The 25,483-nt window shown below is 46.4% G+C and overlaps 1 protein-coding gene across 5 annotated transcripts in view; it reads right to left on the reverse strand.

Moving 5' to 3' along the window:
- Nucleotides 1–1,639: 1,639 nt before the first annotated feature.
- MRAS (muscle RAS oncogene homolog) overlaps nucleotides 1,640–25,483 on the reverse strand; it is a 52,117-nt gene continuing 28,273 nt past the window's right edge. For all 5 annotated transcript variants that reach the window (XM_060196705.1, XM_060196716.1, XM_060196699.1 and 2 more), the window contains 4 exons: nucleotides 9,336–9,489; nucleotides 7,182–7,281; nucleotides 3,258–3,337; nucleotides 1,640–2,741 (listed from right to left, as the gene is read on the reverse strand). In XM_060196705.1, coding sequence (XP_060052688.1) covers nucleotides 2,642–2,741; nucleotides 3,258–3,337; nucleotides 7,182–7,281; nucleotides 9,336–9,489 — 434 coding nt within the window. In that variant the 3' untranslated portion in view covers nucleotides 1,640–2,641. The remainder of the gene's footprint in view (nucleotides 2,742–3,257; nucleotides 3,338–7,181; nucleotides 7,282–9,335; nucleotides 9,490–25,483) is intronic.

The following is a 25,483-nucleotide window of genomic DNA, read 5'->3' on the forward strand; positions in this document are numbered from 1 at the left end:
CACCCCTCATTCTTATTCCTCATCTGCCTTGCCTCTTCACCTCCAATTTGCTGCCTCTATCAAATTGCCATCTGGGTTCTGTGAACCCAGTTCAGAGAAGCCTCAGGGCTGGAAAATTCCCCCTCTCACTTGTGTTTAAAAATAAAACAAAACTTCCCATTAGCCTCGTAAGATTATGGGAAGCCCTGACACAACTGATCTGGAATGTTTTTCATTCTTTCTTTTTTCAGGATCAGCAAAAATGGCCCTTCTGACAAAACAATGTGATTTCCAATTAATGGGAGCCCTTTAATTAATGTTACTCTTCAGTTGGGCCCCAAGGAACTGGGGAGCAGGGATCTTTTTGAGTGAGTAGGTCAGCAGCTCTGCAAACCTGCCTAGAATCCCAGAGGCCAAGGACTCACCGGACATCTCCCTCCCCTGGTTTCCTTCACCCAGCAGAAGCCAGGCCCAGAAAACCCAGCCTGAGACTCACATTAGCACCATGCAACAGGGAGGTGGGTGTCTCTAGGGAGTTGGGAGAATGGACATTTGCAGAAACAGGTGACTGAGGGGCCAGGCGGTAGCACAACAAATTAAGTGCACACATTGCAGAGTGCAAGAACCTCGGATCAAGCCCCTACTCCCTACCTGCAGGGAAGAAGGTTCACAGTGGTGAAACAGTGCTATGGTATCTCTCTGTCTCTCTCCTTATCTCCCCTTCCCTGTTGATTTCTCTTGGTGTCTATCTGAAGTAGAATATATAGAAATTAATGGGAAAAAAAGAGAAATTAATGGCAACTGTACCAGACTCCTTCAGGCCTCCCATAAATCCTAAACCCAACTCCCTCTTCCTTCTAGTGTTTGTAAAATTTTGCCCTGGCAGATTTAAAGCCAGCTTCTGATGTTTGTAAAAGTCCTGACAGCCTTTGCCCTTTATGACCCCTGCCCATCTCTCAGTCCTTGTATGCATAATTGTGAATCATTTTTTGTCAACTTTTCTTTATCTATAAAAGGGAAATCTTACAGCACATCAGGGCCCAGAAGCTTTTTAGCACTAGCCAAGTCTGTTTTCCAGTAACCCCAAGGGGTTGTGACCTTGCTTAACAATTCCCAGTTTTACATATCAAAAAGGAAGAAAAGAAGAAAGGAAAAAAGGAAGAAAGGAAAGAAATAGTTGATTGGGAGCTATGCCATCAGTCCAAGCTCCCCCACCTCCTCCCGCCAGCCAGCACAGCCAGAATCCAGAAGGTTAATAAAAGTGCATTCCTGAAAAGCTACCTCAGACTAGGCCTACAGGTGCTAAGGACCTATTCACCTCTTGGGTTTTGGAAGTAGGAATCAGTTGATTTAAAGAATAGCAGTGGCCAGGATGTGGTGCGCCTGATAGAGTGCACACATTACCATGCACAAGGACCAGGGTTCAAGCCCCCACTCCCCACCTGCAGGAGGGATGCTTCATGAGTGGCAAAGCAGGTCTGCAGATGTCTCTCTTTCTCTCTCCTTCCCTATATCCCCCTCTCAGTTTCTCTGTCCTGTCCACTAAAAAGTAAGAAAAGTGAATGTCACTAGAAGTGGCAGGTCCATAGTACCTACATAGAGTTCCAGCAATATCCATGGTGGCGATAAAAACAAACAAACAAACAAACAAACAAGGAAAATGGCTTCAGATTCTATTTCAGCACATTCTAGAGCTTTCTGAGTGGAGTTCACATACATCTCCTTGACACGGAGACAGAGTATCTGCACCAGGCAGTGAGGGAGCATGGCCAAGGTGGAGGGGACAGACCCATCTGACAATGACAACACTCCTGCAGTTTCTGAACACACAGCCCCTTCTGACACCACCCAGCAACAGAAAAAACAAGTCCCCACTCTCCCAAGGTCAGTCAGCTTAGTTTAGTGACACATTTCCAGGACAACAAACACCCCTCAGGACTCACATTCCCACACCATCGCCTCCCACCTGAAAATGAACCCTCTGCATAGACATACTTCTTCTCTCCAGTTTCCAGGCCCTGAGCGGGGACGTTGCTTCCTCGGGCCTCTGGCTCCAGCCCTGTGACCTTCTTGCCTCTCAGTCACCTCACTTTCCTACCGCACTGTTCTGGCACTGCTGGAAAAATCCAGTGGAAAGCAGCCGTATTCCAGACCCTACATCTGTGTGTGTGTGCTGACGACTTGAAGCTTCACCTGGCAGGGGGCCGTGACCCCTTGAATAAAATAATAACTGGAAATAATTTAAAGATCTACCATGCTAAGACACAGGTAGGCCAAGGGCCAAAGGGGAGGACATGTTGATGGCTTGTTTTGCACGCTGCGCACGGAGAAACTCTTCCACAGTGCACCCACACTGGGCAGCTCAAAGCAATGGCACAGTCACCAGGAGAGGGGGAGGAACCGGGTACAACTAATGCACGAGGGGTTTGGAGGCTGCCTCAGTTTACCCAGTGGTCCCTCGTCTCTGTGAGAGGTGGGGAAGCCCATGCTCTGTGAGCTAAGCCAGCACCCCTCTCCTCCTGCCTACCTCTTCCTCCCCTCCCTTCCTGTGCCAAGTCCTCAGGCCAGGGTCCCAGTTAGAAATGGTTTTCGGTGTGGTTAGGTTAGGAGGGTCCCAGAGCCTGGCCCATTCACAGTTGTTGTGCCCGGAGCCTCAGCTCTGTCACAAGATCACACACTGCAGTTTGTGGGTGCTGGTGGCCCGGTCTCCGCGCCACTTGGCTTTCTTCTTCTTCTTCTGGCTCTTTTCCGGAATCTGTTGCCTTTTGAGACAATGAAAACCATAAAGACATGTTCATCCAGCCCCCCCGTGTCTCTCTCTCACTTCACTATCTCTGTGGAGACGTCTACTGGACTCAGGCACCATGACGCATGGGGAAGGAGGGGGTCTTAAGATTCAAATTTCATTTTTTTTTTTTTTGATGGATACTGTGAGACAGAAAGAGAGAGAGGAATGGGGAGGGAGCAGCAGAGAAAGAGGCCACAACACCAAAGCCCCCTTCAGTATGGTGGAGGCTAGGCTTGTACCTGAGCTGATCACATGGCAAAGCAATGAATTATCCAGATGAGCTACTTTGCCAGCCCCAGACGCCTGCTCTTAACCACACTGATTGGAGAGCACAGGGGCAGGGTATGGGAGGTGGGGGAGGAGACTGAGGGTGGACTCAGGGGGCATTTCACCACACGGAAAGAGGGCAGAGTCCTTGAAAGGCAGAGGAAGGCCAGACCCCAGCCTGAAGACAAGAGCAGCCTCTCCCTGGAGCCAGGGGCACTCTCACCTGATCACCCGAACCAGATCATGGAAGGCCTTGTCCACATTAAGAGGTGGGTCCTTGGCGCTGGTCTCAATGTATGGAATCTGCAAGGCAAAGCTCAGGGAGTGAGATGGGGCCCTGACGGTCACAAATCCTCATTCCTGAAAAGCAACCTTCTCAGAGCTTCCCAGGAGGTTGGGGAGATATCACAATACTGATGCAAAAACAACTCTCATTCCTGAGGCTCCCAGGTCCCAGGTTCAATCCCTGGCACCACCATAAACCAGAGCTGAGCAGTACTCTGGTAGGAAGGGAAAAGAAAGAAAGAAAGAAAGAAAGAAAGAAAGAAAGAAAGAAAGAAAGAAAGAAAGAAAGAAAGAAAGAAAGAAAGAGAAAAAAAGAAAGGGAGAAAGAAAAAAAAGACAGCTTAATCAGAGCTTCTGACCAACTGTGTGCTTTCTCAAGAACCACACCACTAACCTCAAGATCCAACAGACTCAAGCTCACCCCTACTTTCTCTGAAGCCAGGATCCAACAGCTTAAGGCTCTCCATCATTTCAGAACCCACCAAGCCTGCCAGGCCCAGCCCTCACTTGATCTGCTTCTACAAGCCCAGGAGCTCCTGGCTGGGCAAGGACGGTGTATATGTACTTGAGGAATACACAGGGGCAGGAGAATAATAGTCACACACACACACACACACACACACACACACACACACACACACACACACACACACACACACGTGTCCATGGGGTTGGGACCATCCTCGGGTCCCATCTCCTCCTACCTAAGGACCCCAGCAAACTAGAGCTGGCCCCACTCTCCTCACAAACAGAGAGAGTCAGTGCATGCTCAGTGCCTTTTGCTGCTTCCTCCTCACCACCCCCAGCACACAGTCTGGCTTCAACCCCAACCGTACCCCCAACCCCACACACAGCTACATCCACCCCCCAGCTTCCCTGGCTCTCAGTCTATGTCCATGCTGACTAGTGTTGGCAAGGACAAGGAGAAAGAGGAGCAGGCTGGTGCAGCCCCTATGTGAAACAGTACAGAGAGTCTTTAAATAAGTAAAAACAGGGGCCGGCAGAACAGCTCACCAGGATAATGCGCTGCTTTGCTGCATGCACAGCTCAGGTTCCAGTCCAGCCCCCACTGCACCGAAGAAAGCTTCAGTCCTGTAATCTCTTTCACTCCTTCTGCTTCCCTATCTTCTTTCTATCTATTATCTATCTATCTCTCTACCTATCTATCTGTCTTTACCTATTTCTATCTTAAAAAGTCATTGTGGAGGGTGAAGCCTCAGTGATGATTTAAAAAAAATGGGGGGATGGAGAACAATACTTTATGATCCAATAATACCACTATTAGACATATATCCAAAGAGCATAAAAACTCCAGTTAAAAGGGCCATATGCGTCCCTATGTCCATAGCTGCATTATTCACAATAGCCAAAGAGTGGAAGCAGCCATGATGCCTATCAACAGATGACGACTGGTTATAGAAGTTATGAAACATAAACTCAATATTATTCTGTAATTTATATGTATATATACTATTATATATATGTATATATACTATGTATATATACTAATATATTCTATTGATGTATGTATATAACAATAGAATACCACTCTGTAATTTATATATATATATAGCATCCTCTGCGACAAACTGGATGGAACTGAAAATGATTGTGCTTAGTGAAGGGGTTAAAGACAACTGCTGGATAGTTTCACTCAATTGTGGAAATACACAGAGGGAAAGCATTTGAAACAATGAAGGAGGACATGGAGGAGGAGGAGGAGAAGAAGGGGAGGAGGTAGACGTCAAGGTGGAGGAGGAAGAAGAGGAAGCAGAGAAGAAGAGTAGGCAAAGTATTTCTAAGACATTGTGAGAACTCTGGTATTGTCACTGGGGATCTGGAGGCACAGAGCTGTGGTGGTGGGTATAGTGTGGAGTTCTACCCTGTTATAATCTTATAAACAGCTACTAGATCACTAATAAAAAGATGTGTGTAGAAACCCCATGTCCAGCCTCCTGCCTCTGGCTTGCTGGTTGCTGGACTGATGGCTCCACCTGATACCCTTGTGGGCTCCTCACACAAAGACCATCAGCCAAGCTCTAGTATCCCTAGACCCTGCCCCCCCCCCACACACACACACACATACACCCATCCCAGTGACTGCCGCCCAGCCAGGCTTCTCAAAGCCCTTCCTGTGCAGAGCTGTGGAGTCACCCCCACTCCTTCTGTCTCACCCCACAGCCAGCCCACTACCTGTGGGCTCTCTGAGATGCATCCCCATGCCAGAAGCCACACACCCCCACCTCCCGTCACACGGCTCCCTTCACCCAGCACCTGGGCTCCAGGAGCCACCCCTCTGCCCTCCTCCAACCCAGGCTCACCCCTCCCAGCCATCTCCACACTCTTAGGGAAAGTCCGTAGAGAGCTTACTCCCTCTCTACCCTCCCCTGCTCCTCTGAGCAGGACCCTTTGCAGGGCTGCTTCTCCCCAGCTCCGAGGACACAACCCTTCCCCATGAGTCCTCACTGCCACATGCCCCTCCCGATTGATGAAGGCACCAAGTCGCCTTCAGAGCCACGAATGACCAACTGTGCTTTCTCTCTGGGCTGGTACCTTGTTTCACACAACACCCCACACCACGTTTGCCCTGTTGGGCTTCTCCATGAGTCCATCCCACTAGCTCAGTGGCTCAGGTTCCAGTCTGTGAGCGGGCAGGATGAGTGATGGGGTGTCGGCTTTGCTTTCTGCTACCGGGATTACACATGAGGCTTAGTGACTGCACAACTCCACTGTTCCTGGTGGCCATTTTTTTCTTTTGATAGAGGGTGAGAGACAGAGATAGAGAGGAGAGAGAGACAAAGTAGAGATGTCTGTGGCACTGCTCCACTGCTTGAGAAGTTTCTCCACACAGGGGACAAGGGGGGTTGGTGAGGGACTTGAACCCATGTCTTCACACATTAGATAATGTGTGTGCTCTACCAGGTGAGTTATACCCCAGCTCTGGGGTATGAACTTTTTTTTCTTTAGATAGAGAGAGAGAAAGGGCTGAGAGTGGTGCACCCAGTTGAGCACACACTTTCCCATGCATGAGGATACTGTTTCAAGCCCTCATTCCCCACTGGCAGGGGAGAAGCTTCTAAGTCCTGAAACAGGGTTGTGGGTGTCTCTCTTTTTCTCTTCCTCTCTATCTCTCCCTCCCCTCTCAATTTCTCTCTGTCCTATCACATAAATAAAAATTAAACAAGGAAAAAATGGCCACCAGGAGTAGTGGATTCATAGTGCCTTCACTCAAGCCCCAGAGGTAACCCTGGTGGCAGAGAAATAGAAAGAGGAAGGAATGGAAGGAGGGAAGGAGGAAGGAAGGAAGAAAGGAAGGAAGGAAAGAAGAAGAAAGGAAGAAAAGGAGAGAAACTACAGTACCATAGCTTCCTTCAGTGAAGTGGGGTCCAGGCTTGAACCTAAGTCAACACATGGCAGTGCAGTATACTACCCAAGTAAGCTCTTTCACCAGACTGGGGTATGAACTTTAAAAAAAGAAAAAAAAGGATGGCAGTAGATAGCATAACGGCTATGCAAAGAGACTCTCATGAGACTCCTATGCCTGAGGCTCTGAAGTCCCAGGTTCAATTCCCCACACCACCATAAGCCAGAGCTAAGCAGTGTTCTGGTAAAAAAAAAAAAAAAAAAAAAAGAAGAAGGAGGAGGAGGAGAAGGAGGAGAAGAAAGAAAAAGAAAAAAAGACTTATTTGTAAGGAAGAGAACCAGAGCATCACTCTAGCATGTGCCCTACCAAGGGCGGAACTCCAGACCTCATGCACGCAAGTCTTGTGCTCCCCCACTGAGTCACCTCCCTGGCTGGCTGCCAGTCTTGGATCTTAAACATCCCCTGGACCCCACTCTAACATGCACACCGGCAGCCTACACTGTGCTTGGTCGCCATGTCTTTTCCTTGCTCCCGAGTGATCTTCCTCAAGTGCATCAGGTCCACCTTGTTGGCCACGAGGATCATGGGGAACGACTCCCTAGGAAACAAAAACAATGGCTCATGAGGTCTCCCCACAACCCCCCACACCGGGCCCAGAGAACACAGTCCTAGGATGACAGGGCAGAAATAACAGCAGGGTGCCTCCCTAGGGGGTCTTGCTTCACAGACCCTTCTCTCCAAGTTTGCAGGGAGGGGGGAGGGTCCCTGAGGCTGCTGGATAGAACAGGGGATGCTGGCTAGGCTGAAGGGGTGCTGACTGGGACGGAGTGCCAGCTGTCTTGGTGCAGAGCCCCAGTCTTGCTCAAGGTGAGTGGGGAGTCCTTCTGGAAGCCTCTGGCTTAGCACTGTAGGAGAAAACACCAGGGGCCATGGGCTAGGAGCTGGTCTCCCTGCCCTGCCTCCCCACCTCCTGGAACCCCTCCTACACCACCGGGTGCCCATCCCTGGGCCCTCACACACAGCCAGCACTCCACCATGCAGGTGGGAGTGAGAGGTGAGTCGTCCTTGGACTCCCTACATATGTGGCCATAGCTGTCCCCATGTGAACTAGACAGCAGCCTCTCGGCATCTTGACACCACTAGGTATTTCCATGGAAAGAGAAACTAAAAACTGGTGAACAAAACCACTTTTGAGGGCAGATGGTATAACACCTCTTAGGGGGCATATGTTACCATGCATGAGGACCCAGGTTTAAGCCCCCAGCCCCCTCCTGCAAAAGGAAGCTTCAGGAGTGGTGAAGCTTCAGGAGTGCTATAGATTGCTCCCTCCCTCTCCCTGACTTCTCCCACACTATCAGAAAGAAAAAATGGAGTTGGCACATACTTATGTGTGTGTATTGCATATCGTGTATCGTATATCCTATATACTAGTTCCCCTTGCACTTACTTCTTAGATTAGGAAGGAGGCTGACTATTTTCCAAGAAAGGAGTCACTGGAGTTTCCTCTGTGGAGACCTCTATAGTCAGGCCCCACTCTGATCTCTGGAATTGTGTGTATGCATATGCCCTTCACATGGTGAGCTTACTGACTCTCAGCCTTTCAAAGAGGTATTAAATAGCTTGCTCTTTACTGAGGTTGTTCAAAGTTTGCTGTTTTCCTATTATTTGTCCTTTTACTTCCTTTCCATTGCCTCATTAAGAGTCAATTAAAGAGCCAGGTGGTAGGTTACCCAGTTGAGTGCACAGGTTTCCATGTGCAATGTCCAAGCACCCACACCTGTATATTTATTCATTTATTCCCTTTTGTTGCCCTTGTTTTTTATTGTTGTTGTTATTGATATCATCGTTATTGGATAGGACAGAAAGAAATGGAGAGAGGAGGGGAAGACAGAGAAGGGAGAATAAGACAGACACCTGCAGACCTGCTTCACCGTTTGTGAAGTGACCCTCTGTAGGTGGGGAGCCGGGGGCTCAAACCGGGATCCTTAATGCTGGTCCTTGCGCTTTGCACCACGTGCGTAAGGTTAACCAGCTGCACTACCGCCCGACTCCCATCTGCAGTATTATTTCATGTCACTGTTCTTGGAGCTTTCCCCCCTGTAGTTGGAGTCCTTGGGCACTTAGCCCAGGTGTGACACTACCCTACATTTCTCTATCTGAAAAACTTGGCCCAGAGCTGTTAAGCCCCAGGGTTAATAAAAATAAAATAATAATAATAATAATGCCAGAGCTAAAAAAAAAAAAAGAGCAATTAGACTTGAAGCAAGCTCCAGATCACAAACCAGGCCTCAGGCAGCAGAGCCCCTAAACGAGGGCCAGCAACTCTCACCATCACATGTGGTTTCAGTGATTACAGTATATACCAGAGGGAGGACACACTCACTTTTTCTTTGAATGTAGTAAAATGTGGTTTGACAGACCCTGAGCCACAGAGACGTCACTCACAATGTCCTGACGCATCTGTAGGGACACTTGAGGAGTCCTGGGAGAGAGAGCACCCCCACAGGGGACAAGAGTGACTTAGAAACAGTTTGGCCCTTAGAAAGAATGAGGGCAGGAACTGGAGGGCCCAAGGTCTAAATCTAGCACTGTCCTCCCTGTGCCTCACTTTACCTGACCCTCTCAGAGAAAGACAGACAGATAGCCGCCCACCTGTCCTTGACGCGCAGGATGAGCTGGTGGAAGCGGTCCACATGCTCGAAGCTGGCCTTGTCTGTGACTGAGAAGACGATGAGGAAGCCGTCCCCCGTGCGCATGTACTGCTCCCGCATGGCGCTGAACTCCTCCTGCCCGGCGGTGTCCAGCACTGGGGGGGGGGGGGTGTTGACAGGGACAGTCACCACCCGCTTCAGAGCCCCACAGACCCCATGGACCCCCACAGTGATGCTGCTGCCACTGGTTCACAAGAAGCCTCACCAGCTAGCTTCCCAGGGAAAGTGGAAAACAGAGACCAGAGGGGGAGTCTCTGGACCCCATACTGGAGGAGACTCACTTCACTCTGAGACCATGGGAGTACTGTGGAAGTCAGGCCAAAAGTCACCCCATCTGGAGGACTTCTGAGAAGCTGGCTGCTGGGACCGAATACATTGCACCAAAGTAAAGGACGGGGCGGGGGGGGGGGGGGTTTCAGGTCCTGGAGCATGGTGGTGGAAGAGGACCTAGGCTGGGGGCAAGAGTGTTTTGCAGAAAACTGAGAAATTTTATCCACTGTGCCACCTCCCAGACCAATAAAGATTTCTGGTCCTTCTTTACACTTTAAGCAATGGCATCCAGAAATAAAACAGATTTTTTTTCTTTATTGGGGGGTTAATGTTTTACATTCAATAGTAAATACAACAGTTTGTACATACATTTAAAGACTAAGAAATTTTATACATGTACAAACAACTGTATTTACTGTTGACTGTAAAACATTAATTGCCCCCAATCAAAAACTAAAACACAAAAAGCAGCCCAGTAACAAGTGAAGCAAAGAGAGGACTGATGCCAGCAGAAGGGGGAGAGTAAGGGAAGAGCTGGGCAGAGCCTGGCAGCTGGATTTGAGTCACTTCTGAGTTCTTTGGAACTAGAGCTAAATGAACGATGGAGCCATACTGGGGTGAAGAGGACAGGGTGAACAACAGGGTTTGTGAGTGGGGCTCAGTTTTGGACCCCAGTTTTAAAACATCTTGAAAATTTGTGTCTTCAATCAGGTCCTCAGAGACTTAGAAGCAGAGGAGAAAAGAGGGACAGGAAGTCCAAAGAGTGTGAATAGCTAGGAGGCCACAGGGAAAGCTTCAGGCAGCAGGGATGCCTGGTCCCCACTGCCTGTGTCCCTGAATGTCCCCACCAGCCACTCAGCTTGCCTGGAGGCAAGGCCTGGCAGAAGTTCTGGGGGAACCTATGGATCTGTGTACAGAATGGGGGAAAGTGAGTTACTGCTACTCAAGTTCTTACTTCCTTTGGGAAGGAGGCTAAAGAACATTGTGGCATATATACAAAGTGGAATGATGTTACTCAACTGTTAGGAATGGTGAAGTCACCTTCTTTGCTGCACAGCATGGATGGAGCTTGAAGGCATTGTGTTAAAAGAGATAAGTCAAAAGGAGAAGGGCAAATACTGGATGATCTCATAGGTGGAGCTTAAGAAACAAGGACAGAAATCGAAAACATAAAGTGAAACTTGGACTAGGTGTGGGGTATTACATCAAAGCAAAGGACTCTGGGGAAGTGGGGAAGAGTGCTTTGGGGTCCTGGTGCACAATGGTGGGAAAGAACCTGCTTTGGGGTCCTGGTGCATAATGGTGGTAAAGAAGCTACTTTGAGAGGGAAAGTATCTTTGCAGACACCTATCATAGTTGTTGCATGTTGCACAAGGAAAAATTACTGAAGTCAAGGGCCCCTAGGAACATATATAAAGTAGACTTCCTAGCTTTTTTCTACCTTATTCTTATCTGTTCTATTCCTACTTCTTGGTTTCTGTTTATTAAATATTTTGTCCTGCTTTATATCTTACCACCTTTAGCCACCAAGTTGCAGATGCTACTATGATTCCCATCCTGAGCTCCCTGAGCAGACGACCTCATCAATGTGTCCCGGAACCTCATTTCTCCAGAGCCCTACCCTATTAGGGAAAGACAGAAACAGGCTGGGGATATGGATCAACCTACCAATACCCATATCCAGCAGAAAAGCAATTAAGCCAGAACTCCCACTTTCTGCACCCCAAAATGTATGTTGGTCCATATTCCAAGAGAGGGAGAAATGTTAGGGGAAGGTGACTAGAGCGTTCTGAAACCCAATTCCATCAGGACCCGAAGAGAGAAGAGGAATAACGGAATGATATTCAGAAATAGTAATAGGTCTGGCTTTTGTAATTGCTTCCCCACTGAACATGGGCATTGGCAGGTTGATCCATACTCCCAGTTTGTCTCTCTTTCCCTAGTGGGTCAGGGGTTCTGGGGAAGTGGAGCTCCAGGACACATTGGTGGGGTCGTCTGCCCAGAGAAGTCCGGCTGGCATCACAGTAGCATCTGGAACCTGGTGGCTAAAAAAAGAGTTAACATATAAAGCCAAACAAATTATTGACTAATCATGAACCTAAAGGCTGGCTGGAATATTGCAGATGAAGATTTAGGGTCTCCATTTTGAAGATAGCTAGTAGGCCTATTTTAGTTATATTCCAAAGAGCCCATGAGCCTGACATCTGATATGCAGGTGGGCCCAAGTTTTGTCTGGGGAGATGATGTTTTGGCTGGAAAAAGGGCTAGAAAACTGGATCAGGGAAGAGAGTAGCTCCCAAATATGGGAAAGGTATATACGTATTGTTGACTGTAAACCCCATTGATTATAAAAGCCAGACTTTCCACTTTCTGCACCCCATAATAACCCTGGGTCCATACTCCCGGAGGGTTAAAGAATAAGAAAGCTATCAGGGAAGGGGATGGGACACGGAGTTAGTTCTGGTGGTGGGAATTGTGTAGAACTATACCCCTCTTATTGTATGGTTTTGTCAATGTTTCCTTTTTATAAATAAAAGAATTAAAAAAAGAAAATCAATGACTTTATGATTTAACCTCAGAGGAAGGCTAAATCATACACTATCCTTTAGCACAACCAGTTACAAAAAAAATAAATAGTAATAGGTGTAGGCATAACTTAGGAAGAGAAAGCAGGACCATAGGAAAAAATATACATACAGATAGTTGTAGAAATAATAGTGAGCCCATATCTGTGATCTTGGTAGAACTACTGTAATTTCCAATTGAGGGAATGGTGACACAGAACTCTGGTGGAATTATACCCGTTATTTTTTTAACTTTGTAAACCAATATTAAATCACTAACAATAAAAAATATATCAGCACATATGTGCTAATATTACATAGAAATAGATTTTCTTTATAAAAAAATTTAAAAGTCATATTAATAAAGAGGTAAAGGGCAACTACTGGATATTTTCACATATGTGGAATCCAGATGACTAAAACAAATAAACTTGCAAAAAAAAAAAAGTTGGTATCCAAACTGCCTCTCAGACTTGAGAGAGCTGTGGTGGTTATGGGGTGGAGACTAGGGGAAGTACATAGAACTTTGGTGGAGGGTGTGGTGACTTATACTGACCAGGCATGAGTCTAAAAGTATAACCCTGGGATCTTATGATTTTTTTTTAATTTTGTTAAATTAGTAATAAGAGGGAGAAAGTTGATAGCCAGGTGAGAGTGGCAGAAAACAAAAAAGGTTGGGAACAAGTGTTAATAAGGACATGGGAAAAAAAAAAAAAAAAAGAACCTACACTACTGGTGGGAATGTAAATGAAGATAGTTTATGATCCTGTAACACCACTCCTTGACATTTATCCAAAGGACACAAAAACACTGACTCAAAAGGATAGTATGCACTTCTATGTTCACAGCTGTACTATCACAGAAGCTAAAATAGGGAAGCAACCTAAATGCCTGTCAACAGAGGACTGGATAAAGAAGATATAGGATAAGGGTGGGGGTGATAGTATAATGGTCATGCAAAGAGACTCTCATGCCTGAGTCCTTAAAGTTCCAGGTTCAATTCCCCTCCCCCTACCACCACCATAAGTCAGCTCTGGTAAAAAATAAAAAATAAAAAAAAGTTATAGGATAATAAGTTAGGGGAAAATATATACCTTAAAGCAAAAGTGTGCATAGTCTACAGTGACCCAATAAGTGCAGTAAGCAAGTATAAAGACCTGAAAAAGAAACCACAAGGTCCTTATTCAAATAGTTTCTTTTTAAAAAATATTTATTTATTTATGTATTTATTTATTTATTCCCTTTTGTTGCCCTTGTTTTATTGTTGTAGTTATTGTTGTTGTTATTGATATCATTGCTGGATAGGACAGAGAGAAATGGAGAGAGGAGGGAAAGAAAGAGGGGGGAGAGCAAGACAGACACCTGCAGACTTGCTTCACTACCTGTGAAGCAACTCCCCTACAGGTGGGGAGCGGGGGGGGGGGTGGTCCTGAACCGGGATCCTTACGCCAGTCCTTGAGCTTTACGCCATCTGCGTTTAACCCACTGCACTACCGCCTGACTCCCCATTCAAATAGTTTCTACTTAGATACCCTCCTCACCTACTCCCTATACCACTTTCCTCAATCACTCTAAGTCGAACCGTGTCAGGTAAAGTAAGGGTTACAACACTTTAATGATGGCCCTTTTGGTCACTACCAGACCACCCCATTATCCAGGGCCCTAATGAGGGATTCCCATATAGATATGATGAGCCTAGACCTCTAAAAGATCCCTCTCTCCACCATCACTGGTCATCTCCATCAGGAACATCATAGATCCTCTTGTGGGCCTCTACAGGACCTTGCCCTCATTGTAGAACAACAGTGGTAGAAACTGCCCCACTCTCTGGAAGGAGGCTGGGTCAATATATTCTGCCACTCGAGAAAGACTGGTCCTGAAATGAGTGCAGCCTAGAATGTTCCTAGCTATGACCATGGAATGCCAGCTCAGACTGACAGGGATGCAGAGGTTACACAGGCTCCTATGCTAAATGTGAATAGACATAAACCCTGGGTCAGGTCAGTGGGATTTACAGTTAATGTTACTTATATACTTTTCCCATATTTGGGAGCTACTCTGTGCCCTTATCCAGTTTTCTAGTCCTGGTCTCAAATTCTGACACCATCTTCCCAGACAATATTCCTACCCCACCTGCATGTTAGCTGTCAGGCTGAGTCAGAAACTACTAAAGTCATGGGCCCCTTGGAATACACCTAAAATAGACTTCCTAGATTCTTCCAACATGAAGACACCTAATCTCATCTGCTATACTTTTACCTTTAGGTTCCTGATTATTAAACAAATTGCTCTGCTTTATATCTTAATGCTTTTTAGCCATCAAGTTGCAGATGCTACCATGATGCCAACCTGACTTCTCTGGGCAGACAACCTCACCAATGTGTCCTGGAATGCCACCTCCTCGGACCCCTACTCCACTAGGGAAAGATAGAAACAAGCTGGGAGTATGGATCTACTTGTCAACACTCATGCCATGTCCAGTGGAGAAGCAATTACAGAAGCCAGACCTCCCATCTTCTGTACCCCATAAAGATCTTTGGTCCATATTCCCAGAGGGATAAAGAATAGGGAGGCTTCTAATGGAGGGGTGGGATATGGCACCCTGGTGGCAGGAACTGTATAGAATTGTACCCCTCGGGGAGTTGGGCTGTAGCGCAGCGGGTTAAGCGCAGGTGGCGCAAAGCACAAGGACTGGCATAAAGATTCCGGTTCGAACCCCAGCTCCCCACCTGCAGGGGAGTCGCTTCACAGGCGGTGAAGCAGGTCTGCAGGTGTCTATCTTTCTCTCCCCCTTTCTGTCTTCCCCTCCTCTCTCCATTTCTCTCTGTCCTATCCAACAACGATGACAACAACAATAATAACTACAACAATAAAACAACAAGGGCAACAAAAGGGAATAAATAAATAAAATAAATTTAAAAAAAAAAAAAAAAAAAAAAAGAATTGTACCCCTCTTATACCATAATCTTGTTAATCATTATAAAATCACTAATTAAAATTATAAAAAAGAAGTTATAGGATATAAACTCCATGGAATACACTAGGCCATTAAAAATTATGACATTATGTCATTTGGGACAAAAATGGATGAACTAGGGAGTCGGGCGGTAGCACAGCGGGTTAAGCGCACGTGGCGCAAAGCGCAAGGACCGGCCCCGGCTGCCCACCTGCAGGGGAGTCGCTTCACAGGCGGTGAAGCAGGTCTGCAGGTGTCTGTCTTTCTCTCCCCCTCTCTGTCTTCCCCTCCTCTCTCCATTTCTCTCTGTCCTATCCAACAACAACGACAACAACAACGACAACAATAACTACAAGAATAACTACAACAAGGGCAATAAAAAGGAATAAATAAATAAATAAAATAATTTAAAAAATAACTTGTAAAAAATGGATGAAGTGGAGGTGATAATGCTGCATGAAATAAATAAATAAAGACATGAAGGATGACTGCTGATATGTACACAGAGGACTATAGCAAGTAAACTTACAAAGAATAATAATAACCAAACTAACTCTTACCAAGGGAAAGCCATGGTGATTACCAAAGAGACCAGGGAAAGGAGAAGTGGGCGGAAATAGGTAGAGGGTAACATCTGAGGTGAGAGCACAGAACTCTGATGATAGGTGCAGTGAGTTGTTTGCACAAACATATATAGGTATACAGCTATGTATGATATTGAAAACCAATGCTAAATAAAACTAATTAACCTAGAGAGGATGGCAAACTGGAGTACGAAAGAGGATATACCAACTATATATGACAAAATATATATCTATATTCAGGACCGGGTGGTAGCGCACCAGGTTAAGCACAATGTGGAGCACAAAGACCAGCTCAAGGACCAGCGCAAGGATCTGGGTTTAGTGGTCACGCAGGTCTGCAGGTATCTATCTTTTTCTCCCCCTCTCTGTCTTCCCCTCTTCTCTCAATTTCTTTCTGTTCTATCCAACAACAGCAGCAGCAAAAACAACAACAATGGGGAAAAAAAGATGGCCTCCAGGAGCAGTGGATTCATGTGCAAGCACTGAGCCCCAGCAATAACCCTGGAGGCAAAAATACACACACACACACACACACACACACACACACACACACAGAGAGAGAGAGAGAGAGATATTCAAGGTCAGAGTGTTAAACAGGACAAAGCAGGGTGTGTTCAAGGCCAGCAAAACAACTCACTTGGATAGTGAGAAAAACTTTAAACAGCTATAAGCACCAAAGATGCACATCAGGAGCAGCTCAGAATTCTGCCTAAAAAATGGACATGTGTATAAAATCTATTCTTAAAAATAAACTGGAGTTGGAAAATTCCAGAATCTTGTTGGGAGAATAATATGCTTCCCTTAGAGATAGACAAAAAAGGTAACATCCAAAAGTAATGGTCTGTCATTACATAATAAACTCAAACTTACAAAGGCATTTAAATTTTTCCTAATTAACAACATAATGGACCCCTTTGTGGGTCCGGCCTTGCCCTCAATGTGGATCAACAATGGTAGAGAATGTTCCATTCTCCTAAGGGAAGTTGGACAACATACTCTACCTACTACTGGAGGAAGATGGATCCTGAAATTAGTGCAGCCTGGAATGTTCCTAGCTGTGACCACAGAATGTGAGCTCAGACCCATAGGGATGAAGAGGTTACACAGACTCCTGTGCTGAATATGGACCCCAGATCAAATCAATGGGGTTTACAGTTAACAATATTTATATATTTCCCCATATTTTGGGAGCTACTCTCTTCCTTGATCCAGCTTTCTAGTCCTTTTCCCAACTATGACAGATACCATCTCCCCAGACAATAACCTATGCCCACCTACATATTAGATGTCAGGCACAGGCAAAAACTAGTAAAATCATGGGCCCCTTGGAATATATATCTAAAATAGACCTACTAATTTTTCCAAAACGGAAACCCCAAATCTTCATCTGTAATATTCCAGCCTTTAGGTTCATGATTAGTCAACAATTTGCTCTGACTTATATCTTATTAATTTTTTATATTTATTTTCCCTTTGGTTGCCCTTGTTTTTTATTATTGTTGTAGTTATTTTTGTTGTTGTTATTGATGTCATTGTTAGATAAGACAGAGAAATGGAGAGAGGAGGGGAAAACAGAGAGGGGGAGAGAAAGATAAGACACCTGCAGACCTGCTTCACCATGTGTGAAGCAATTGCCCTGCAGGTGGGGAGCCGGGGGCTCAAACCTTACACCAGTCCTTGTGCTTCATGCCATGTGCGTTTAACCCGTTGCGCGACCACCCAACTCCCCCTTAATTCTTTTTCAGCCATCAGGTTCTAAATGATACTATGATGGCAACCTGACTGGGCAGATGGCCCCACCATGTCTTGGAGCCCTGCCTCCCCAGATCCCTGCCCCACTAGAGAAAGAGAAAGATAGGCTGGGAGTATGGATTGACCTGCCAATGCCCATGTTCAGCAGAGAAATAATTACAGAAGTCAGACCTTCCACCTTCTGTACCCCACGATGATCCTGGGTCCATACTCCCAGAGGGATAAAGAATAGGAAAGCTATCAGGGGAGGGGGTTAGATATGGAGCTCTGGAAGTGGGCACTGTGTGGAAATGTACCTCACTTATCCTATATTCTTGTCAATATTTCCATTTTGTAAATAAAAATTTTTAAAAAAGAAATGAAAATGTTCCTAATTAAAAAAAAACTGAGAGCGACAGAATTAATTTTATATTCAGACAGTAAACACTCACAAACAGACATGAAATAGTACAAAACTTTTCCATATACTAGGCTATATATAAAAATTTCAGCAAATTTCAGAAAGCAAAAAAAAAAAAATCAGATGGGCTACCTTTTTCCTGTAATGTAATAAAATCAGAAATGAATAGAAGCACAAAGAGACTCTCCACTTGAAAATCACAGAAACTGTATTGCTCTCACTGTAAGTTTCTAGTTACAGAGAAAAGCAAAGCAGAAATTACAAACAAATCAGTATTGAGTGGTAGTGGACAGTAATAACACCTCTGGTATAAGGCCAAAGTGATATCCTGAGGAAAATGATAGTTTTCAATGCACTTTAGAAAACAAGAAAGACTGCAAATGAACAGAGCATCTAAATCAAGAGGCTAGGAAAGAAGAAAGAGGAGGAGGAGGAGGAGAAGGTGGAGGAGGAAGGAAAGGAGGATAAGAAGGAGGAGGAGAAGGAGAAGAAGGAGAAGAAAAAGAAGAAGAAGAAGAAGAGGAGGAGGAGGAGGAGAAGGAGAAGAAGAGGAGGAGACGGAGGAGAAGAAGAAAAACTAAAGAAGGAATCAAAGAGGAAGGAAGGGAAAAGCAGTCCACACCTAACATTCAGAGGGTGATTTTTACAAAGTACAAATTAAAGACAAAAGAAAACTTTAGCAATTGCTACCAGAAGAGGGAGGGGAAAAAAAAAAGACATGAAGTTATAACTCAATGTTACTTAAATAAAAAAATTTAAAAAAACAGGGGCTGGGTGGTGATGCACCTGGTTGAGTTCACATGTTACAATGCGCAAGGACCCAGGTAGCGGTGCTGCAGGTGTCTCTCTGTCTCTCCTTTCTACCACCTCTCCCTTTCTCTCTCTGTCTCTCCCTTTCTACCACCTCCTTCCCTCTCAGTTTCTTACTTTTTAAAAAATTTCTTTATTGGGGAATTAATGTTTTACATTCAATATTAAATACAATAGTTTATACATGCATAACATTTCCCAGTTTTACATATAACAATACAACCCCCACTAGGTCCTCTGTCAATTTCGTACTTTTTATCCAATAAATAAAGATAATAAAAAATAGAGAGAAAAGACATGCTTCTGGGATAAGAAATGGTCTGTAACTATGGGCATAGACACACATTTAATTATGAGAGGAAAGTAAAAAGTACATACTTTTATGTACTTTTTACTTTCCTCTTGTAAATAAGTAAATAAATAAATCATTCACTTCACCAGGAATTGAAAATGTATAAACACATTTTCAATTCCTGGTGAAGTGAATGATTTATTTAGATAGAGAGACTGTGTGTTTTTACATAGTAGGGACCTCACATAAATGAATTTCCCTGTTTCAGACTTTTACATTCAGAGAGACACAGAGGAGAGAGAAAACAACACCAGCGCTTCCTATGGCAAGCTCACCACCACTCCCCTTCTATATGGTGCCAGGCTTCAAACCTAGGTAAGAAAAGGAAGGAAGGAAGGAAGGAAGGAAGGAAGGAAGGAAGGAAGGAAGGAAGGAAGGAAGGAAGGAAGGGGAAAAGGAAGGAATAAAGGTACAAAGTTTCCCTTGCAATCCACCAACTGTTCCAGGTCATGGAAAACACCTGACCCTCCCAGCTTGTGGTAGAGGCCTAGCCTGATTCAGAAGCAAGCTGGACAGAGTGGCAGGGGTGTTGGTGCCACCAACCCCACCCCCTGGGGGGGGTACAATCAGAGCACCTTAAGAGGTGCCTTCAGTCACTTACTTGCCAACTGTTTTCTAAGCACCTACCCTGAGCCAACCCCTCCGCTGGATGCTTTGAGGAGGAGCTGCGGAGTAAGAAGCATGTCCCCAGCAAGGACTTTACAAGGCCAGCGGATGAGGACTGGAAGAAAAGTAACAGTAACCATACAAATGGAGATGAGAGAAGGGAAAAACTCTTCAGCTTGGAAGGGCAGTAGGGAGCCAGTTCTGCTGAAGGCTTTCATGCTGCAGGCACCAGAGGTCCCAGGTTTAATCCCCAACACCACCACAAGCCAGAGCTGGACAGTGCACTGATTAGAGGGGGGAAAATCAGTAAAGAAGAGGGGACATTTAGTCCTGCATATGAAAGAGAGTCTGAAGATAACAGTGATTATACAATGATCTTTCATGCCTAAGGCTCTAAGGTCCCATGTTCGATCCCTGCCACCACCATAAGCCAGGGCTGAGCAGTACTTCATTAAAATGATAACAGTGGTTTAATTTATTGCAGCCTAGACAGGACAGAGAAAGGGAGATGGGAAGTCAGAGGCCTGGGTATCTAAAACCCTAAAGTACAATATTTGCAATCTACAAGTACTGGGGAGCTATTGAAGGTTCAGAGAGAAGGGAGAGTCAGAGGGAGTAAATTTGGGAAGGGACTGGAAACAGAAAGGATATAAAGAGATAGAAGAGGGATCTGGGAAGTCTTCCTGGCCTCCTCCCACCAGAAGCACTGGGCACAGCAGAGCTGAGAAGAACCAAAGTAAGCCCCTAACCTCGCCCCCTGGAGCTATTCTGCAACTGTGAGGCCCCCAAGCCCAGTCTGACTGCACTGCAGAAGCGAGGTCTCAGGCAGGCAGCCAGCATAGAGGAGGCCAGTCTGAGCCCCCAGCACTGCGCTCCTCCCTCACCTCCTCGAGGGCTTCCACTGGGCAAGCATGGCAGGGGCCCCTCAGCACTGACCCCTCGCCCAGGGTATGAGTGGAAAGGAGCCCAGCTCCATTTACTTGCTGCAGGCACTGGGTAAACACACTATACACACACACACTATATACACACACTATACACACACACACACACTGTACACACTCTATACACACACACACACACACTATATACACACTCTCTATACACACACACTATACACATGCTACATACAACAGTACAGCATACAGTACATATAGCACATAAAACACATTACACACAACGCATACTCTACTACATACAATACACACAATACATACAATACACACAAAGCACACAATACCTGCAGCACACGTTATACATAGTGCAGACATCACATAAAACATAGTATCCAACACATTACACACATATGCTATATATAACAAGACAACACACACCACGTTACACAATACTACATTCAACACAAACACACTCCCGGTCAGCCTCACAGCCTTAACTAGATATCACACTAAGGAAACAAGGCAGGGAGAGTTAAAGGGATGTGCTCATTTTGGAAGGAGGGCACTCCATTCCCCCACCCTGTCTCTCCTCTCTTAAGTGGGGGAGTAGGAGTAGCCACTCAGGGCCAAGCAGGCAGGGTGCCACAACCCACCAGCAGGTCCTGTCCAGGCTCTCTCAGCCGCTCCTCACCTTGATGCTCACTTCCTCTGAAGAGCCCCCACCCTGGCTCCATAGCTGCTCATACATTTCAGGTCCCTGCCACAAGGCCTGCCTCAGCACCCATCATCACATGGAGCCCCCCAGAGGGCAGGAGTCCAGCATTCATTTCCCAGGCCTTTCAAAAGCCTCAGCACCCAGAGAGGGCTTCAAAAGCCCTTTGTGTTTTCCCTTTCGGTCCTTTCTTAAGTTCTGCCTATGAGTGAGATCCATGTATTGTACCAAAGTAAAGGACTCTGGGGCAGAAGGGGCAGGGCAAGGATAGAGAAGGCACTGGAGCCCTGGTGCATGATGGTGGAAAAGGACCTACGTTGGAGGTGAAAGTGTTCTGCAGACACGGTATTCTGCGGAGATGAGAAATTACACCCATGTGTCAAGACAGAGGATAAGAGGGGGTGGGGCAGTGGCCCACTGAGTTAAGTGCATATGAAGTGTAAGGATCCCAGTTCAAGCCCCCGCCTCCTCACCTGCAGGGGGGAAGCTTCACAAGCAGTGAAGCAGGTCTTCAGGTGTCTCTCTCTCTCCTCCATTCTGTCTTTCCTTCCTCTCTCAATTTCTCTGTCCTATACAACAATAATAACATCAATAATAACAACAACAATGGAAAAAGATGGCCTCCAGGAGTGGTGGATTCATAGTGTAGGCACTGAGCCCCAGCAATAACCCTGGAGACAAAAAAAAAAAAAAAGACAGAGGATAAGAGACAGAGAGGTAGAGAGAAGAAGAGATACCACAGGACCATTCCACCACTCATGAAGCTTCCCCTTTGTCTCCTCTATTTCTCTGTGTGTGTGTCTCTCACCATCTATGAAAAAAAAATTAGAAAGTAAAAGAAAAATATGACCACTGGGATCAGAAAAGTCACAGTACACCCATCAAAGCCCAGCAATGACCCTGTGGCAATAAAGAAGTAAATAAACAAACCCTGAGCTGTGAAACCAGAGGGAAGCAGCCTCTGCTGGCTCTAATCACTATGTGACTTTGGAGCTGTTGCCTCCCCTCTGTGTCTGCAGGGTCTGGGCACCTGGAGTACAGGCCCTCAGGGACACAGGGCAGCAGTAGGTCTGCTGGAGGTCTCAGCATTTTACCAAGCTGTGGTTCAATTCTGGTGCATTCCTGGGGAGGATGGGCAACTCACTTGCAAAGCAGAGGCACTAATCTCAGCTTTGCAAAATAATCGTAAGGAACACACACACACACACACACACACACACACACACACTGGCCAAGAAAGGTCTGGCCTTCGAAAAAACTCCAGTAACACTGCTGGTGTGGCTTTGAGACCAGAGAAGGGCAGCACTAGAGGGCTGAGGCGGCAGAGGTGACCCCATGAGATAAGGAAGGCATCCAGGAGCAAGCAGCAGCTCGGGTATCCTGGCAAACAGTGGTTGCAGGCTACTAGAGCTTCTTAGTGGTGCTGGCTGATGGAACCAAGGCTAAGGGTCAGGCAGAGGCCCACAGGCTGGATTTTCCCATCCCAAGCCAGCAGCAGAGTTCCCTTGGAAAGGAAGAGGGGAAATCCTCCCTTGTCACTCCAGAAAGGAAAGAAGAGGGGGGAGGGGCAAGCCAGCTTTGCCTATAGTTTGTGCCCTCCTCTTGGGGAATGGGGAGGGCAAGCAGAAGACTCAGCCCCAAAGTTGGCCTCAGGACTGCTGGACATAGAGGCCTGAGAACAGCCTCTATCTTGCTGCTTTGCCATCCGTACAACCCAAGTTCCAGCCTGACCTCCACTGCACTGAAGGAAGCTTCAGTGTTGTGGTGTATGTTTGTGTGTGTGGTGTGTGTGCACACACCTCTCTGTCTCTAAAAAAACTGCACCAAAGCAAAGGAGTCTGGGGAAGGAGAGGAAAGGAAGGGATGAAGGGATTTTGGGGTCCTGGTTCATGATGGTGGAAAAGGACCTACACTAGAGGGTGAAAGTATTTTGCAGACACCTGTCATAGGAAGGTGGGAGGTTGTACCCAGATGTCAACAACTGTACTATAAACCACTAATCCCCCAATAATGTGGAAAAATAAATCTTAAAAAAAACCAAAATCTTGCACTAAGTGTTCTCTTTCTGCATGCTGTCCTTTCAGTGGCCTCCCCCCGACCTCATCCCCAGGAAGAATGTGGGTTCAGGGGTTGGGGTGGGGGCTGGAGTGGGGGAGCCAGGTCCAGGCCCCTCAGTGAGGACAACAGTGCTTGTGTTTGGGGCTTGGGCAGCAGCCAGGGTGGAAACGTCCCAGCATGGGCGGCTGTAGAAGAGCCTGGTTTTCACTCTGGGCAAAGACTGAGCCCTGGCCAGGAAGAGAGGGAGCCGAAGAGTGGTAGAGCAGGGCCCCAGGATCCTGAGATGGGGAGGGGAGTCTAGAGATTCAGGCCCCACAATTGGTCTTTGTGGGTGGAAGGAAGATGGAAAGGTCCAGAAGTCCACTGGGTGAAGGCCTAGGAACTATTTCCCCTACCTTAGGGATGCTGGTCATCTGGTTAACACCCAGCCCACAGCTCCCAGGCTGAGCCAGCATGGGAGTCAGTGTGACAGGCTGAGGAGGGTACCCAGGGCCAGGAGACTCCAGCCCACTGTCTCTAGTGAAACCTGAGGTCCTCTGGTGATTTCTCCACTTGCACTTCCTTTCCTCTGGGGAATGGGGGGGGGGGGGACTGAGTCTGGAACCTTCCAGCCTCAACCTAACAAGAGAATCAGCATACTGAATCCCAAGACAGCTGAAGGTAGGGGCTGGGCCCCAGCAATGGAAGATGAATCAAAGTCCTAAGTCCTTTCTGCTCCAAAATTGGGGGTGGGGGACAGACACTGCAGAGCCCAGTTCTTTAGATCCTGGGAAGGGGCCAGCAAAACAGCTCACCTGGATAGTGCATTGCTTTTCTACGTGCACAACTTAAGTTCGAGTCCAGACCCCCACCTCATTGAAGGAAGCTTCTGTGCTGTGGTCTCTCTCTCTCTCTGTGTGTGTGTGTGTGTGTGTGTGTGTGTGTGTGTGTGTGTCTGTGTGTGTGTGTGTGTGTGTGTGTCTGTGTGCTTCTGTCTTAAAAAGTCAAGAAAAAATTAGATCCTAGGACAATAAGGGCAATGGAACTATTCGTGAGAAAATGAAGAAATGTGTATGTACATGTCTCAGCAAGTAGAGCACAGGACTTGCCTGAGGTCCAGGGTTCAATCCCCAGTACCACATCTCTCATGAAATATCTCTCTCAAGAAATCAATGCATTTTTAGGTACAGATAAAGGGAGAATAAAAGGGACCACAGCACCGGATAAAGGGAAAGTCAACAGTGAGAAGGAAGACTTAGGGAATCCCGATATGATGGGCCTAGACATTTAATGGACCCCTCTCCACCACCACTGATCACTCCCATCAAAAACATCATCATAAGCCCTCTTGTGGCCCTGCCCAGGACCTTGCCCTCACCATAAAGCAGTGATGGTAGGGATGGCTCCAGTCTTTAAAGGGAGGCTGGGTATCCTGCCCTGCCACTCAAGGAAGACTGATCCTGAAATCAGTGCAGCCTATAATGTTCCCAGCTGTGACTATGAACTGCAAGCTCAAACTGATATGGACTCAGAGGTTACACAGGTTCTGGTGCTAAATATAAATAAATACATGGGCCCTGGGTCAGGTGGATAAAAGTAAATAGTTTAGGGGGTTGGGTGGTGGCGCAGTGGGTTAAGTGCATGTGGCGCAAAGCGCAAAGACCGGCGTTGGGATCCTAGTTCGAGCCCCCGGCTCCCCACCTGCAGGGGAGTCACTTCACAGGCAGTGAAGCAGGTCTGCAGGTGTCTATCTTTCTCTCCCCCTCTCTGTCTTCCCCTCCTCTCTCCATTTCTCTGTGTCCTATCCAACAACGAACAACATCAACAATGGCAATAATGATAACCACAGCGAGGCTACAACAAAAAGGGGGGAAAAATGGCCTCCAGGAGTGGTGGATTCATGGTGCAGGCACCGAGCCCAGCAATAACCCTGGAGGAAAAAAAAAAAAAGTAAATAGTTTAGTTTATTCATAGAATTTTTTTTTAAGAACAGGAGCTACTCTCTGCCCTAATTCAACTTTCTAGCCCTTTTTTCTACTCTGACACCATTTTCTCAGGCAATCTCTTTATCCATCTTCATGTTAGTGATCAAACTCAAGCAAAAACCACCATAGTCATGGGCCCCTAGAAACATGCCTAAAATCAACTTC

The sequence above is a fragment of the Erinaceus europaeus genome, chromosome 1 (genome assembly GCF_950295315.1).
Source record: "Erinaceus europaeus chromosome 1, mEriEur2.1, whole genome shotgun sequence".
In the NCBI taxonomy this organism is placed as follows: domain Eukaryota; kingdom Metazoa; phylum Chordata; class Mammalia; order Eulipotyphla; family Erinaceidae; genus Erinaceus; species Erinaceus europaeus.